This window comes from Oryzias melastigma, linkage group LG3 (assembly GCF_002922805.2).
Source record: "Oryzias melastigma strain HK-1 linkage group LG3, ASM292280v2, whole genome shotgun sequence".
Taxonomy (NCBI): Eukaryota; Metazoa; Chordata; class Actinopteri; order Beloniformes; family Adrianichthyidae; genus Oryzias; species Oryzias melastigma.
The window spans coordinates 14,215,622-14,234,968 of record NC_050514.1 but is presented as its reverse complement, the minus strand read 5'-3'; the positions used below and the strand labels follow the sequence as shown (position 1 = coordinate 14,234,968).

Below are 19,347 nucleotides of genomic sequence, written 5' to 3'. Positions count from 1 at the left end.
TTGGTTCATCTAAAAGTTATGTTCTTTGATCATAGTGCAGAGAGCAAGTGATGCATAACATGTTTTTCCTTTTTCTTGAATGTGGCTAAACTATTTACACCAAAGCTGATGCAAGAAGAATACAGAAACCTTTGCACATTTTCAAACACGCAATGTTTGAGGTTTTCTGTTGCAACTGGAATTAGGAATATTTCACATGTACCTGCAATAATGTGTCAACGAAACAGTTGTCAGCACTAATAACATCTGTGGGAACATTTGATGCAGCTAGAGGTAATCAAGGTAACAACTCTATTTATTTTGTTTGTGTTTCAAGTAAAATGTTTGTGTTCATGAACCATGTTCTGCAACAAGTCCTAGATAATAAATGTGTTTGCAGGATTGGGTAATTATATTAATTGAAATTCATTCAAATTCTTGAGATTAGGGGGAAAAAACGTTTTTCACTCATTTAAAATCCCAAAAGCTTTTGCAACTGTGTCAACAGCCTCTGACAAGCTGCAAACTCCCTGTTCCATTTTATTCTGATGGATCCACTTGTAGATGATTAGATTCATGTACGGTACGTCTTTGTTTGGCATCTGGTTCAAAACTATTAAACTACAGCCACTCTGCTCAAAATCATGTTCTCGAAAACAACAGTTTTGTTTTGTTTTTTGTTTCTAAAACAGCATAATCATAATTAAAAGAACCCTTTTACAATGAATCAAAAGAGGATCGAAGTGGGACTTTAAAATGTTCAGGCGAAGGAGTTTGGATTTTCACACCATACATATGAAGAATGGTCGTGGTATCTTGTTGAGCTGCAGCTCTCTGTTGTTTGTTCCCTCACTGTGAGGTCTGGTCACAGTGGGTGACCTTGAAGAATCCATGCCATATCTGCTCTTGTTTGTAGTAGGCATCACTTTTATTTGAAGTAGCTATTGAAACACAATACAATCCAGGCACCTTCTGTTGGACTCACGCTATATATTCTGGGATACATCAGGCTTCCATACAGGATGAAAGGAACATTCACATGGAAGGACGACGCTTCAAAGCTGCAATACCCGGAGCTGAATTTGTAATATACAACTTAAAAGTTTAAGTAGTTATATCTATGGTAAAATATATACAACATGGCTCTGATTTTTAGCTGTGATATTTTTTTTTTCAGCATGTTGAAATTGTCGTCAAATGCCTTTTTTTATTAACTAAAAGCTTTGATGGGCAAAGAGTGTGCACTAAAATATTCTAATTGATAGATCTGATTTTTGCCCACTTACCTGTACTGCTTTGTAAAATTATTTAGGTGTAAAAATGCCATTTTACTACTGATGACTTTTTTTTACATTTTATCCTACCATTTACTTTAAAGATAAAAAGAGTTGAATGTAAATACAATCAGTTTGAATCCAATGCAATGATCTTTCAAGGTTTTTTTCTTGTTTCTAAGGCATTAAAATAATATTTTTTTTTATAAAAATATACGAATTTGCATTATAATAATACACGACGAAACAAACAATCCAACATTATCATATCATACCTTTAAATTTGTGTCAGAGAAGTTGAAGAAGTTATAATTCTGCTGATAATAGCTGCAGAAAACTGACATATTAAAGGTGTAACTTTGCCACACTTTAGGTTCTGGTGAGGAATAGTTTAGAGAGAATAAGAGGCCAGCAGAGGCCCATAGATTATCGTGACAGTGATGGAGCGTTGTAATTTGTCATACTTGGCTGTTAATCGCTGCTACGTGAACACTCAGTGACATGCGCAACTGACTCAGAACAGGGAAGATTTGCTCCGAAGGCCACAGAGTGATGTTGATTAGTTCAAATAAAAAAAACATTCAATGAGGTTCAGATTTATGTTTTCCAAATCATTTAATTATTTTAGGGAAATTACAGCTTGGAGTTTGTTTTATTGATTAATCTTTTTGTTAAATTAACCATCCTGCGTAAATGGCATAATCGAAACAACCTTTATGACAGATTTGTTTTAAGATCATGCATTTAATCTTTATTAATCCAGATCAAAAGAAGTTGTTAGAACTCCAGTGACCATATCATTTGGGTTTTGGGTCTCCTGCCCCTGACAGTTCTTGGTGGTAATCTAACCAAACACACTACACTATTTAGAAGGTGATGGGAGGATGACAAGTGTTTCTCAAATAATTAAAGTGAGTTTATCGTTCTATCAGTTCAGTGCAAATAATGTTTTATTCCAGCACACCAGAAACCCAGATGAGTGGAAAAAATGAGAAAATGTATTAAATATTTAATGATTATCGTAAAGCTAGTGGTGTGTGGTTTTTATTTTCTTTTGTTCTTCTTTTGTTTAACGTTTGATCTTTTTGTGTTAGTTTAAGCAGTTTCTTTTCTGTTTTGTTTATCTTAATGTTTGTTCATTTTTTTTGCATCATATCCTTCTGTTTTCGTTTTTTATTAGCTTCACTTCATGTATTGTTCTGAACGTCTGTTGTGTTGCGTGTTTGTTGAGTTTGTTTTACTTCTTCCTGCTCCAGTTTGTTTAGTGTTGCCACACATGTGTGTATTTATTTGTGTATCTCAGTTGTCTTTGGCTATTACTACACGGAGGCTTTGATTCTAAAGTGCACACTTTGTTGTAATGTTGCTGTCAGAACTCTGCACTTTCCTTCCATTTTTACAAAGACTTTACTGCTGTTGTACCTCCAATGTCTCATTTTTCCCAAAATCCTTTGCAAGCTTAAAAACAAAAAGGCAACATGGTGGAGAACAGTGTCAGAACATCAGAATTAAATGAAAAAAAGACAAACCTTCAGGGAGGGTCACTTCAGGTTTAACAAAAAAAGACTATATTAATGATTTTCATTACTTGTGGAGACATTAATTATGCATATATGTTCTGGTAATAGGAATAAATTAAATTTAACTGAAATTACAATTCTAAATAAAAAAAATAGAGTGATATAAATAGGATTGGATATGTCGATATGCAGAATTGGCTGTTTTAATGTTATTTTTCTTGGTTGTTTTGGTTTTTTTGTGGATGAACATTGAATACATTGACCAATGTATTTGTTCTTTTTTATTAATATTTGGGTGGGGCACTGCAGAAATGATGCAGAGAGCACTAAGAGGACTTTCAGCACTTCTGCTTCTCCCTTGTATTTCAAATGGAAACTTTAGTTCTAATGGGCAAACTATTTACTATTCACTCAATGTTACACTAAGAGAGAAAATATCAAATCTTTCTTTTCCATTCACGTGACCACAGATGGAGGATTTACATTTCACTTTCCGGTTCTATGTTAATTAACAGCTGCACATTGATACCTGCCAAAATATAGAAAAAAAACAACATTGTTTGTGCTAAAATTTGATTATTTTCAATAAAGGTTCTTTAAATCTACCTTTTACTTACCCGGCAACATTCACTATGAATTTGAGGAAAAGAGCCTAGTAAAGAGCAATAAGAAGGAAGTTATTTGATGATTTGGATGTAGCCCTTGTTTCTTTGGTCTCATGACAGTCACTGTGAAAATCTGGCCCGAGGCCATGAGCTGAACACATTCTCCAAAAGCTGGTCAGGGAAGCCTCGGAGGCCATTGGAGATTTTATTTTTATCATCTTTAAAACAGAGAGGAGGCTGGAGAATTTGAAAAAGCAGGATTTCATGCAGCACAGGTCCTGGGCTGGAATCAAACCCCACAACGGAGGAAAAACTTTTGCCTCGGCGCACGGCAGCTGCTTCAACTGTGAGGAGAACAGGACCTTCAGTCTGAGGAGAGAGAAGAGTGGAGTTTTGGAATATGTACTACAATTATTTAATTACTAATCATCCTAGTAGTGGAATAATTCCTGGTTATTGTGTGTTACTCTGTCCTTCATGATTTTTCACTTCACCGGTGAATATAATTTGTGAGTGATATCACCAAAATAAAAACAAATGTGTCATGAAGTAGCCTCATGGTAGTTTCCTCTTTCTATATTTTTGTACTAAATGTTGTTCCCATCCACAGACAGACTGTTGCATGTAAATAACAGGATGCCATAAACTAGAAAAATAATGTCTCTGCGTCCTCTCATGTGCTTTGTGACAGATGCCATGTTGCTGGTTGCCAACAGACTGGAGGGGCCCGACAACATTGAAGCTGTGATAGATCCTGTTGACATCAAGATCTCTGAGGCCATCATAACTATGCAGGAAAACAGCATGCAAGTGTCAGCAAAGGTATCAAATTCTGAAATGAGGCTTTGAAGGTTAAGCGGGGGCAAAATGTTTAACATAAAGCCTGATGCACACTGGTCTGTCTGCTAATGCAACAATGTGTTAAAAAGACATTGAAATGGAAATGGGTTTCAAAATGAAAACTCAGTTGTACTTTCAAAATAAAACTTTGCAAAATGTAATTTTACATTTAGGTGAAATCCCCATACAATAATTACATCTATGAAAATGCAACATAATTTATGACACCAAAGATGTGTTTTAGAAGGACTCGGTGAGAAAAGAGAGGGTAAGAGCTTGATTGACGGCCACTAGTGAAGAGAGCGGGTCGAAGTGCTCAACATAGAGGCGGCAGGACAAACCACTGCTCCAGAGGCAAGGGGAAGTGAGACGGACGGAAGATGCAACAGAGACAACCTAAAGTAAATGACAATGGTGAAACAGACTACTACTGCAACACAAGGGAAAACCAACGTTGACGCCCCAAGGGAAATCAGTCTTAACAATGATTACCTAAAATATAACCAATATTTTAGCTGGTGAGATGTCTAAAATCTTTAGGAAAATGATAATTTCCTTAATTTCGTTGACATGGGCTGATTTCAAGGTATTCCAATGATTGGAAGAGGGGAATTAAACTTTTAACTTTATATTTGTTAGACTGTTACAACACCTCCACAGCTGCTGTTAGCTTAATTCAGCAGTTAATAATCTCTCACATTCTGAATAAAAAAAAACTACATTTTGTCACACCATATATGTTTGTTCTCAGTTTTTGCAAACATCCAACAGAAGTTCTAAAATTTTAATTACCATGTTGAACTATACAACATAATATAAATTGTCTGATCACAACAGGGTGCAAATTAACAAGACATGAAGCAAATAAATTCAATAAAAGCTGATTATTGAATAAACAAAAAAAAAAGAATCTAAAAAACAAAAACAATCTAAATTTGTTTAAAATAAAACATAACAAAAAATGAAATATAACAAAATATAAAGAAAACACAATAGGAACAACATGAATTTTTCAACGTAAAATAAAACCGAAGACTCTGAGACCCAAAGGGTCATTACTAATCAGACAGCAGCTGTGTTGATTAGTAATACAGAACAGGTGTGACTGGTGACTGCAGAGCGCTGACAGGAAATAAATAAAGAAACAAACAAACTAAATATGAATAATAAGAAATAAATAGGAGAATTAAGCCAAAGACAAACAACCACACTAAAAAATGTGAAACATCTATTTTTTATCAAGTTAATAATAGAATATATATATATATATATATATATATATATATATATATATATATATATATATATAATTGGCCACTGAAGATGTTTTTCTTTATTTCAGCCCAGATCTGTTGCACTCAAAAACTATTTAAAACATATTTAAATAGCAAAACATGTCCCAATGGGCTGAGAAAAAATAAAAATCATATTTTAAGAAAATAATTCTAGTCATAATTATTTATTTTCCTAAGTTAAAATTATGCTGGTATTTGAAAACGTTTTAAATGAGATTATTTTCAATGTATGACAAAAAAATAAAACACAACATTTACATTGAAACAAGGGTTTTTTACTTGTTTAAGATTCAGTTTTGGCACTCTGTGCTACACAAATACAACAATATTTAACACCTTAATCCCAATTCTGATTAGAACTATTAAAATTATTATTATTTTTTTTGATTAAATGCACAGTGCTGTTCTCCAAATTCTTTAGCTGTGTGATTAAAGTTATTAAGCATCATTCTTGATGCCTCACCGTTATGAGATTTGATAGACACATTTGGTCTAATATTGCTGTTTCCCCCACATTCACTCTGTGGTCATTCACAATTTTTGTGCTGTGTTCCATTGTAATTGAGTGAAATGAAAGGAAAACAAAAAAAACAAACAAAAAATGCATTTCTTATGTGGCCCTTGGAATATTTAATATTACAAAAAAAGTGAAGAATCAATAAGATGAAGTGAGAAAACATCCTCTCGTCAGGAAAGCCATGAAACACATTAGAGCTCAGAGGGGTCACAGAGGAATGCTAATGTTCTGCTGTTTGAGGGGATGCGGTAAAAGCCTGCAGAGCCCAAACCCTTTTAATAAATCTGTTATTTCAGTAAACACTGTAGGCTGCACACTCACTAATTTAGTCATAGACTCAGTTACAATGCAGAAATCTGGGTCCTCTTTCTAATCCCATACTGGGATGTTTACACATTAAAAAAGGCACAGAAACAAACAAACAAGCAATTCTAAGTGTCTTGTCTCAAAGATGTAATTATTTTGAAAGATTAATATTGTAACTACACACTGTTCCAACATTTTGTTAGCAAGATCTAAATGCTTTTGTATGTCACAATTAATCATTTGTTTTATATTGTTTGCCTTATTTTGTTAAACAAATTCTAAGTCATGAAGTGTCATGTAGTTAATCATTTATTCTCATTTATACTTAATATTTTGGTAAAAAATTTCAAATTTGCCTGAAAAGTTGAGTTGTTAAAAACCTTCTTATGAATTAGTGCACAAAGAAACAACTATACAAAATTCACATATTTATGAATGGTTGGTAAGCTGGAAAAGCAAAATGTCATTTATTTATGGCGATCATGGGTTATTTTGTGTCATCTTTTTCAGAGTAATAGCAGTTTGCTGGAGGTAACTCTTTCTCTTTACGGTGTGTGCTAGGTTTTTCAAGAATGTGGCCAACCTAAACCATCAGGACTGAGCAGATCCACACGAGGCATCGACATCTTGAGCAGCCGCTTTAGGCCCTACACCCCTGAACAGAGACCAACCTCAGCGGCTGGAACGAGCTTGGAGAGAATGGTAAGTTCTCAAAAGAAACAAAAACACTGTTACTATATTAATGTCAGGAAATTATGGCTAATTGTACAAGTATACTAAGTGTATGTATGTGTATGTGTATAAATAGGATAAAAATAATTGAATTTAAAGACCCTCTCCAATGAAAACTGTGTTTTTATCATGTTCTTGTAGAATTTTTCTCATTTATATAAAGGAAACTAAAATTAAAACTCAGTTTTTGAGTGTTTCTTTATTAAAATAACAATGGATCAGTAGTAGATAAAAACCTGCCATTTGAAAAAGCTTTCAGATGTGACGCAGCAACCACTTCATGAAAATATGTATTTTTAATTTAGGCTAAGAACTTCATACTCAGAAATAAAAAAAACACTAGAAATGATTTTACAATAGATCAAATTATAGATGGTTTGGGCCTTCATATCCATTATTCGTCAACAAATTTAGATCAAAACTTAAGTAGAATGCATACAATGAGGCATGAATGAGCGTCTTAAAATGTGAAAGAATACAAAACTATATCAGAAAAAAGTATGAACGTGTTGAATGTCAGATTTTTCAGGAGTTTTCTTTTGCTTTCTGGTCAAGTTGACATGATATTGCATGGGTTCCTTGAGTGACTTTTGTGTGGGGTGTGGTGCTAACGCTTGTGTCTTTTGTTATCAAGTGGAAGGTGAAATAACAATTCATGTTTAAAATCAATTCTCCAGCAGACAGTTGGGTTGAGTAAGAGCAAGAGTGTTTTGAGGCTGTGAGCAGAATACCAACCATCCTTTTTCTGCCCACAAATGTGATTTCTCGCAAGTCAATTTAAACCATCTTCTTTTTTTCTGTAATCCCCTCAATCCAACATGTAATTCTGTCTATTAAATGCATTATTGTCCTTGAAAAGAAAATGTGCAGTTTATATTCTTACACTGCATTAAGTAGGATTAACTAAAAAAATATGCAGAAGCAAAGACTCAATTATGGATAGATGTGTGATTATCTTAAACGAGGTATTTTATATCTATAGACTTGATTGTAACCCAATAAATTCTTTGCATGAACTTTAATATTTATATTAAGCCCTGAGGGATTTATATATGTTTATTTTATCCGCCCCAACATGCAGGCCAATGTTTTTAAGAAAGCGGTAATCCTCATCTTTGCTTCACAAACTTTTGGAAACAGAGTAGAAAGCACATTAAGAAAAATTCCAGCAGTTTTTTTGTTGTTAATTATTCATGCATACATGCTTCCAGGCCTTCTCCTTTTCAAAGATTTAAAATTTCTTCAGAGAAATCTAAACCAGGTTGCACAGAAGGAGACTTGCAGTTTACGCTCTGCAGCTCCTGGTATATGTTGCACACAAGTTTGATAAACTAATTCAGATGTTAAGCTGATTAAACTGTACCTACAACCACTCTTGAATGTGATGATTTGACTGTTCAATTAGTGGACTTTCAGCTGTGTGTGTACTTTGATTTAGTCTTTGATCAAATTTGATCGCAGGAGGTTTTAAAGTCATTTCAGTGTTTTATTGTGAATGGAGTGGTTTGAGGAACAAAATCTTGGAGGTTGGTGAATAGAATATTTCAAGAGCTCCATTTATCATTTAACTTTTTGCCTCACTAATATGCATTCTTCTTTTTGTCCAATTCTCAGACTCTGTATTTCTCTGATGTCCAATTAAATCTCTCTTTTTCTTATTTCTTCACTGCTCCCAGAGGGTTGTCTGGAGGACAATGCAACAAAGTGTAAGCCTTCCATCCCTCCTCTTGCTTTCAATAAGTCATTTTTCTTGTGGTATTTTAGTCAACCTGCCCACCACACTTCCAGTCTTTACATTATTCAACATTGGTATTGATTACTTCTCCAAAACATGCCTGTTTTTGGGGGTGTTTTTACCCTTAGTGAATAATATTTATATGTGCATCATGGCAGGATGGGGGAGTTTAGAGTTAAGAAAAACAGCAAAAAAGTAAGGTTTTGATTTCTAAAATTGTCTTTTTCTTGCAGCATTTCACTGGTGCTATAGTTATCTGCTTGTTAACTCTCAAATGACTGAATCCAAGGTGTTTTCATGCCCTTTTTCCCGAGTTACCTGCTGGGACAAGCCTGCGTACCAGCTGTGGCTGTGCAAAGACACACTGAGTATTCCCTGTTGCTTCAGTATGGATGCTCGGAGTTCTATTTATGGGCTTAAGCAAGCTAAAAAACATCTTGTCTTTGTCCATATTTGTTCTACTGTTTTAGCGCTACTGTGCAAAAAAATACATTCATTTTCCTTTTTTTAACACTTTATTTGACCTATATGATAATAGAGTTTAGAGTTGTTTCCTGTTGATAGACACACTGAGACTGCTGAGTTTTATATTAATCTTTAATTTTGATGTATAGATTTCACATATAGTTAATGAAATGTTTAAAGTTTACAATATATAAATAGTATAAATTAAGTATACTGTCACACTTTTAAAGACTAAGTATAGTTAGAGTACAATTAATTAACCGTTTTTCCAATGGGATAGTTTTTTTTGGTGGAATGGCCAGGTTAGAACTAAAGTGTTTCTGGATATATATTTTTTCCTGAATTTGTGACACTCAGCAGAACTGTGATGAATCCATTTTTTAGGAAAAATGACTGTTCTTTGTCATTTGAATTAGTTTTGCTGACATGACATTAGCATCAGTTTCTTCATTAAACAAAAGCTTTTATATAAAAAAAATGTGATTAATGTCCCGAGAGGATTCTATAATTGATTTGTTTGAGGACTTTCTAAATATTTTGAGGCTTGGTAATGGGTTGTTTTGTTGCTGAGCATGCTTGGAATGGGGATGCAGTTGGAAAGAAAGCAAATCAGTCATTAGCAGTGGCCAGGCCTGTCCCCACGCTCCATTTAACTTTGCTTTAGCAGGGGGCCAGGGCCGGGAAACAATCTGCCAAAAACATTTTTTTTCAAAGAGGAAAAACTGTTAAACTGTTAAATGATCAGTGTCTTCGATCAATCATGGAGTGTTTGTGTTGATGTGTAGGTACCACATAGGTTTAGCCTTTTAAGTGTGGATTTTTTTTTAGCTGAAGCTGCAAAAAACTGCAAACTAAAAAGTAAGGATAGGGATGCAAAGAAAGCCAAACCTTTTGAGTGGTTTAAAACATCCCTGATGACATTTTAAACTTTTTTCTGGGTTAAGTGGTGAGCTCTATGCAGTTACAACATGAACACATCTGCCAACTATGATCCGTCAGACCACTTCTTAAGTTATGTCATAAAAAAGATCCAGGTACAGATTTTATGCACTTTAAGGAAATTAAGCAGATGATTTCCCCCCATAGAGGCTTTCCCTTCAGTGAGTTTTTGTTTATGTGTTTGCATGTGAGCACGTCTGTGTGTCCCCATATTTAGTGGTTCATGCAGACCCACTGCGAAAAAAAAAAAAAAAGGAAAGAGGGAAAAGGTGTTCAGAACATTTTATCACACTGGCATGCAAATTCAGAGTACGTAGCATGCCGAGCTAATGTTTTATCAGCACTGAGAACCACAGGGTTCAAGTCTTTTGGGGGGATTCTTAACTCTTTTCTTAACTGACAAAGATTCAAAGAAATAAGAACATTGAAGCATCGCTCCTTAAAAACTGAATATGATTCATTCATGTTCATGCCTTTTTAAAGTAGGATATAAATAGTAAATATTCAACAACCCTTAACATTTACATGGTAGAGTAAGATGACCCAATATGCAACTCTAAACAAAAATTTGGAATTACTTTCATTACGTTTTATTTTATTTATTTATTTTTTTAGAGTGATTGTTTGGTATTCTATGTCATTATACGTAGTGAAGAGTCCAAAATAAGAAGAATCGTGATTTGTCTTTTTTTAATGCCATGTTCCAACTTCAACGTTTAAAATTATAATTAATTATAATTTTTAAACATGATTCTTTTTAAATTGAAATAATAAAATAAACGTATGAGTGTAATTTATCAGTCTTATTAGAGGTAATCTAGTCTGTTAAAAAATACTCCAATAAAAATTGTGTTTTTGAGGTTTTAACATGTTCTCATTCTACATTTTTCTCATGATGTAGAACATATATAAACAAAATTTTGGTAAAATTAGTATTTCTTTCTTTATATCGTTGTGAATTAGGAGCAGATGAAAAAATGCAGTTTACATAGGTATTATGTACAAATTACAGTTGGAGGGCCACATGCTCCCGACTCTGCTCCATTCCGATGCAGACTCTTGCAGAAATAAAAGTCCTTGTACATTTTTGTTTTCATCATCAAAAATGACATCTGGTTCATAACTATAAAGCTGGATAATTCCAATATCAGCGCTGACATACTCCTCGCCAATACTTGTGAGGAGGCCGCTCTTAACCTCTGGTGTGACCAAAGTGACCAAAAATCTCCATTGAAATTTATCCTTTAAGTAAAAGGTTGGATCAGATAAACAGAGTACTCTGGAACTTTACCATGAAAGACAAAGACCTGTAAATTGGAGTCCAGATATACTGTGTGTGCCCCAGGCGGGCCTTTTGTGGCTTCAGGCCAATGCCTGGCAGGACAGCAGAACCCCTCTCCCATGGTCTTTAATACCTTAAATGGTCATCTTCACCAAAACTACATCTTGAGTGGTCAGTGTCTATGGTCCTGCTTCTGCTAGAACGGTAATTTAGCTTTGTTTTTCAGTGGAAAAGTACTTATTAGGTCCTTGAAACTTACACTAACTGGTTTGAACTGGTCTGGAGCTCAGTGAGGGTTAATGCAGCAATGCTTTCATCAATTTGTTAAAAACAAGGAATAAAAGTATAACATAATATAAAAGTATCACCAAAAACCTTCATGTAACCTCTATCACACTGCCATCCACAACTTAGAGATACATTTCTAATGAACTCCTGCCGGTCAGCAAAAACTTAAATTTTGGTTATAATAATCATTTAAAAACCTCTGGGAATGCTTTAAGATAGATTAAAAGATGATCAAAGTGGAACTTTAAACATAAAAATCTGTAACACGGATGTGTATTTAGCAATCCCACTAAACAAAAACTCAAAGTGTAAAATCAATAATTTACTATGAGCAATTTATTGTTGTTGCTATAGAAGTACATAAATGTTTAGAGCAGAGCTAAAACCAAGTGAAACTTTAACAAGCACTATCAGGCGGTGGTTTTCATGTCAGTATGCAAGTCTCCTCTGAGAAGGAGAAAAATAGGGCTGGACACCTGTTGTGGTGGACAGCTGCTGTGGGATATGAGAACAGCATGACGTCCACTGCAGTGATGCACTGGGGCCACAAAACTCAAAAAGAAAGGTAATGTTCTGCTGTTAGGGAGAACTCCTCAGCTCGGCTCCTGAACGAGCTCTTTCAACTTGTGTTCTGGGACTCCATACACTAAAGTGTTTAAGTCTTCGTTTAGTTTTGCTAAAAAAAATCAGTTGTCACAAAGTTTTGTCTACATAAGTACAGATAAGTTTCTTTGGAGACGCTACAAAAAAGCACTTTATTTCAAATATATTACTGAAATAGAGTATGCATCCCACATTATATAGCATACCTATTCTCTCCACTACAAAGGAAAACCATATTTGTTACTGAATTGTCGATTTAGTGATGAAAAGGTTCAGTTCATCAACTTTCCTAAACTTTTTATTGAGTTGATTTATGTTCCTTAAGAGATGAGTCACAAACTGGAATGATAAGCTGCTGGTTTTGATATTTTTATTTACTTTTTTTCACATTAATTAATTTTTTGGTATGGAAAACGTAAGGATGCTAGGATAAAATATTTTTTTTTGTAAAAAGAGGAAACTTATTGTATAAAATAGAAGTTTAAATTTAGAGAATAGAAGAAAACATAAATGATTTTTACAATTATGTAGACATTTTTCAAGACATCCACTTTCTGTGGGTACTTTTGTGTTTGGACTGCATCCTTTGTTTTGAGTACTATATATATATATATATATATATATATATATATATATTTGTTTGTTTTTTATGTTTTTTTTGCGAATATAATATGGTTTTTCACACACTTTGTGTTTTCTATTTCATTTTTGGTATTGTTATCAATGATGTAAATGTCAAGAGTTGATTTTAATCTGTACGTTTACATCAGATATTTCACCAAACGTCATATTCTGTTTCATTCAGCCTCATTGCTGCTGATCTCACATGAAACTCACACCCAAACTCCTCATTTTGACTCAGCAGCTCCGAACAGTTTGAGTCCAGATTCATCCAGGACGCCTCTGCTTCAGAACCATCTTAACTTCTGTGCATATCATCAGGCTGTTAGTCTACCACTGTTCCTCTTGACACGGTTATCACTCAAACTACAGCTAGAAGATGTTTTTGCTTCTATTTAACCCTGAGGAAACGCTGTTTACTAAACTCCTGCATATAATTATGCAGGCACACTGAAAATAGAGCAAAAAGAAAATCCTATTTAGAGCATTATTCAAAGCTTTGAACGGCTAAAGCAACATCATAAGTAGGTGACCATTTATGTCGCCTGTTTGGAAATTAAACTATTTTCTAAACTAGTTTTTTTTAGCTCTATAAAGTTCTCCATTTAAGAAAGACTGCTTTGATCTGTGAGTTTTTATTATAATTAAATGATTCCACAGTTTAAGTTAAAGATATTTTTAAAGGTTGCAATGTTTTGCCATCCTTTTCTCTATTATGGAGATGCTGTAGCATCATTATGTCCATGACTTATCCGTCCAGGCAAATCAAACTGTCACTCATAAAATAAACTGTTAAGTCTTCAATATTTTTTTTTTTACCATTTTGATTTTGTGGTTACCAGACAAGTGTTTGGGGAAAAATGGATGTTAATGTGTTCTATTCTAACGTTAAGGAGGCAGCCACTCATTCCATCTTTTTTTTTTTTCTTTTTTTTTTTTTTACATGATGACAATATAACGATTGAGGTTTTTCACAAACTAGACTACAGCCTTAGGGCAAACTCCCAGGATCACTAATAAATAATTACAGTTTGTTTTGAAACTTTACCTTGCAGAGAAGCATCTGGTTAGAAAAATACTTTTTTTTTGTTCCCAAATGCTGCATTTACCCTTGGGATGGGACACAAAACCAGCTGCGTATGAAACGTCCATCTGTGCTTACATTAGTCTGGTCACGGTTTGTTTAGCATGAATGTGCTGTAACAAAACAGTATCTGTTTCATTTGTTATCAGTTTCAAAAGACGATAAAGAACAACTCAGTGTTAAACGGTAATATTTTGCAATGCAGATCACAATGTCAAAGAAAAAATGTTTACTTTTAATGCAAGTCCAGGTATATTTAGAAAGACATCCAATATTTTTCAGATTTACTATTTATATGTAATGCAATTAATTGTTTTAACTGATTGAATTTTAAAAATGTATATTGAAAAAGACTATCAAAGCTTTTTTTATGATACAGAATGTTTAAATAACTTGTATTTCAATATTTTCTATGTTTGAGTTGTCCTGGAATTCATATTTTTATTTTATCTCCTTCCTGCTTTTATTTTGAAAGGATACATCTCCATGTCTTCTTGTGTGTTTTAAAAATGTGACCTTTTATTTTTAGACGCTGCTGTAAAAACATAAAAAAATCTGAGCTGGACAATTTGTGACTTTAATTCAAGCGTAATCACACAGACAACAGGTTCACACAAACACACTGTGTGAAATTCAAGGTTATTTGGCAAAGCTGTCGTCATGGCGATAGGCTGTGAATTGCATGTTTAATGCCCCTGCTGCCTGTTGCTAGATTAAACAGATGTACAGCACGTTTCATTATGTGTACAGAAACTACCGTAATTAATTTGGGACATAATGAGGAAAAGCATTAATGTCCTGCATTAGTCACTTCACCTTTAGTGGGAGTCAAACGGATGATAAGTTGGACTTTTTGTGGTTGAAGGGCGGTTGCCTACTTTACATTAGCAGCTGCTGAAAAAAATAATGTAGTAGATGAAGACAAAATCAGAACCTTGGCGCATGAATCTAAATCACCAGGTCCCCGATGCCCTGCAAGGAATTTGATTTTCTGCAGCTGTGAGCCCAATGCGTCCTGATTCTTTCCAGGAAGTTGATAGTCAAAGAATAGAGAGGACTGGAGAAGAATGCCATGCTGATTGCTGCGCCAATAGAGGAAGGGTTTAGGTGGAGGCAGTGTGTGAGGCGGCTCCTCCTGTCGACCCATGGGTGCAATTTTTAGTTCACAGAAAGCTATTGAAAGGAGAACCTGCAACACATGGTGACTCTATATGTCTATAGTCTAGTTTCAGACTCTGTCATGTAAGATGATGAAACATAGACCCACACAGGAAAACTGCTACAAAATTTACAAGTGGGAAAAAAAATAAAATGTGTGACCACAAATTAACAAAACATTTGTTTGGACCCACTTCTTATTTTGTACACTTTTTTGTGCAATAAGAAAAGATATCTGATTAAAGAAGGTGAACAGTCAAAAAGGGATTTTAGGCATTCGATGACAAAACAGAAAACACAGATTTTCTGACAATTTATGCTTTTTTTCAATGCAAAGGCTGCAATACTTCCTGTGCACATCCATATTTGGTCATCTGCTGAATTTCAGTTTATGCAACACCTGACAAACAAGGTGTTTATTATTTTGCTTTTCATAATTTGTGATGTTACAAGTGAGAAAACATCCATCCATCCATCTTCCAGACCGCTTCTTCCCTTTCGGGGTCGCGGGGGTGCCGGAGCCTATCCCGGCTACTGATGGGCGAAGGCGGGGTACACCCTGGACAGGTCGCCAGTCTGTTGCAGGGCCTCGATCACACACACATTCACTCACACATGCATACCTAGGGGCAATTTAGAGTCATCAATTAACCTATGAAGCATGTTTTTGGACGGTGGGAGGAGCCGGAGTACCCGGTGAAAACCCACGCATGCACGGGGAGAACATGCAAACTCCACACAGAAAGGTCCCAGCCGGGATTCGAACCGGGGCCTTCTCGCTGTGAGGCAAGAGCGCTAACCACTGCGCCACCGTGCAGCCCAGTGAGAAAGCAATATTGTGTATTCTAGCTGTCACTCTTATGTTACTTTATTAAATAATTACAAATTAAAATGACATATTTAGCATGGAAAACAGCCAGGAAGTTTAAACTTTTATTATTTCAATATTAGTGTACTACAGGATTATGTTAATAACTATGGTTTAATATGTATTTTAGAAGGTTTCATGATTCCATTAATTTCTTATCTGCCTTGTGTGTATGTTTTGTTTTTAGTTTTTTGATAATTTCAGGTAAGATTTTCTCATATTGTGGCTTTTAAGCAAAACATTTGAATACATCTTGAATTAGAAAACACTTTAACTGTGTTTTAGCCTCTGTATTGATTTATGTTTTACTGGCGGCATTACCAAATTCTGAGCTTTGAACCCCACATGCTGAGTCACTAGATGACATTTCTTATTTTTTAAATAATTTTTCAGTTTTTGTTTGTTTTTTATTTTTTTTTACTTATCTTATCTTTTCTTTATTTTTGTGACATCCAAACACTCAGAATTTCATAGATGAAAATGATACGTTCATCTTCTACATTTCGTTTGAGCTTAAAGTGGTCTTTTCAAACACAATGACTTATCAGGAGCTGCGCTGTTTCTGTGAAATCGATTAAGATGGGCCTCATTAGTGGTCCATGTGTGTCCCCAGACAATAATTCATGTTAACAGAGTTGTGAGCACGGGCTAATCACAACATTTAATCCTTGTTTCGGTGAGTTACAGCTTTGCCCTGACTCTGCATGAAGTTCTTAATAGTGGCGGCTGAGCACTTACTGACAGAGAGAGCGGTACTTAGTCATAGCACTGCTCATCATTCAGGGGTAAACACTTCTGATATGTGAAGAGAAATGCTTAGCACAACAGCAAGGAAAAAAAAAAACGCAATCTCTGTAGAAAGCTGTTAAATCACTGTTATGTGGGTTCAGCTGAGCGGCTGTAATTTAGAACGCGGTCGGGGGGGAGGGGGGGAGTACCATGTGTAAGTTCTAAGATCTAATTAGAATTTATCTGATTGCTGGACCTCCATTAACATGCGTTGCTGGAGTTTGCCCTACTTGCTGCACGCTCTGAATACTCGGCAATCACTTGACTCCACTCCCCAAAATCAGCAAATCCGGGGGGAAGCAAATTACAGTGCAACTTTGTCTAAATAAAAACTCCAGGCAGAACAAACAAAACAGCAAAGGCAGCAAAGAGCCTTTCTTTGCACTTTTTTTCTTTGTGTGTTTCTTTAATGAAAAGACTTTGTTTTTAGTGTGACAGAGTTTACATGTGGTTTATTATCACGAAACAAGTACATCAATTTTATTTTAAATTACCTGTAAGTAGATGGATCAGTGTATTTAAAATCTATACTTAAAAAAAAAAACGCTCCTCCTCATCCGCGGGTGGTTTCTCCTCCAAGCTCAGGTCCTCTACCAGAGGCCTGGGAGCTTGAGGGTTCTTCGCAGTATTTTAGCAGTTCCTAGCACTGCGCTTTTCTGGACTGAGATGTCTGAGGTCTTTCCCCAGACAGCTATATGTCTATATATATCTATATATGTGTATATACACACATATATATATATATATATATATAAAACTATATAATATATATAACTATATAATATATAAATAAATAAATAAATGTAGAGGATGCATCAGTTTTAAGGCTATAAGACTATGTATAAGGCTGTTTATAAGACTATATGTACGAATAAGGCTGTATCCTTTTGCTCTTTTTACTAGTAAAATAGTAATACTTTTATAGCTCTTTACTACCTTTGTAAAAGGCTTATAGCGTTTTACACATTCCCACAGTGATGGCGGCTCCACTACCCAACACTGGCACCAACCTATAATTATCGGGGGCATTATAGGTGCAGTGTCTTGCCTAAGGACATGTCGACACATGGGTGAAAAGGGCAAGAACCAAACCTGCCAATTTTCCGACCAGAGGTTGACTGCTTCACCACTGCGCCAGTATTCATTTTCATGATGAATCAAGACCTTGATCCTTTAACCCAAAATCGTTTACATACTTAGATTGATCGTGTTAACGGTTGAAAAGTTACAGTAAATCAAAAACATAAACACTGGAGCTCTGGTATTAAAGGGTTAAATATCAACATATCCCTTAAGGTTTTGCTGTTTTAAGTTATTTTGGGTGAAGCTCCGCCCCCTGAATTAACAGGTTTTTTTTTCTTAGTTTCCCAGTGTGCCTCTAACTGCAAACTGGCTTATAACTGGCGTTTTGGCACAAATATGTATTATCTGTGTATCTTAAAAAAACAAAAGTAATGTAGTTTTCAGTGCTGGGTGGATCGATCCAAAATATCGATAGTATCGATCTAAGGTTGGTATTGGATCGATACTGGCCCGCAGATATGGATATTTCCATTCTTGTATGTAACTTCTCCGTATCAGCAAAAAGGACCCAGTTGAGTTGTTGCCTCACCACTCTCCGGTCCTGTGAGATCTCAGCAGCAATTGAGATTTTGAGGTTCATGTCAATCCACCGCATTTACAAAAAATATTGACATTGGTATCGATATCTGTATGGATATCAGCGATATTGACCGGTATAGGATTGGTATTGGATTGATACCCAAATGCTCAGTGTCGCTCTGCCCTAGTAGCTATTATTTTTGTTTCCTTGGTCTAAAATTGATGTAGAAAAGCAATTAATATTATTTTTATTGCATAAGGGTTTTATAAAAGTAAAAATGCATCTGTTTTTCGATTACCCTGTCAAAAAGAAGAAGGTTTAAGGTCAATCCAGCTTATTTTAGGAATTGTTTAAAAAGGTACATGAAGTAGCCCAAGGGGGGGGGGTTACAGCTGTGTTTCACTAAGAAAATGAAAAGCATCCACACGTGTTTGATTTGAATATTCTTTGGATAATTACATATTTACAACCAAGAACACATTTTTTGAGTATCTTAGGTCATTTGAAAAGCGTGTTATTATGTATTTGCGGCGTTGTGCAGGGAAAACCAGACCTGCCTCACAGCCTTCCATTTGGTGTTGTTCAGCTTGATTCGTCAGGGATAAGGGGAGTTTTCACTGCTTCGCACAGGGGGTTTGGCAGAGAGTTTTACGCCAGACGCCCTTCCTGGCACAACCCTGCATTTTCAAGCCACAGAGAGACTCATAGTTACTTCACACTGGATTAGACTCATTGCAAACCCTGGGAAGTGAACCCAGGTGAGCGGTGTGTCAGTCCTACATCCAGCCGCTTCCAGCCTTCATTCTGGACTTTCATACTGAGAAGTAAAACTTGTTCAAAAGTA

The 19,347-nt window shown here is 35.2% G+C and overlaps 1 protein-coding gene across 2 annotated transcripts in view; it reads left to right on the top strand.

Annotated features, from left to right (window-relative positions):
• gpc6a (glypican 6a) overlaps positions 1–19,347 on the top strand; it is a 159,226-nt gene that overhangs the window by 119,783 nt on the left and 20,096 nt on the right. The window contains exons 5-7 of one of the 2 annotated variants that reach the window (XM_024296147.2): positions 4,070–4,200; positions 6,898–7,038; positions 8,745–8,774. In XM_024296147.2, coding sequence (XP_024151915.1) covers positions 4,070–4,200; positions 6,898–7,038; positions 8,745–8,774 — 302 coding nt within the window. The remainder of the gene's footprint in view (positions 1–4,069; positions 4,201–6,897; positions 7,039–8,744; positions 8,775–19,347) is intronic. The other variant, XM_024296148.2, reaches the window with a different exon arrangement.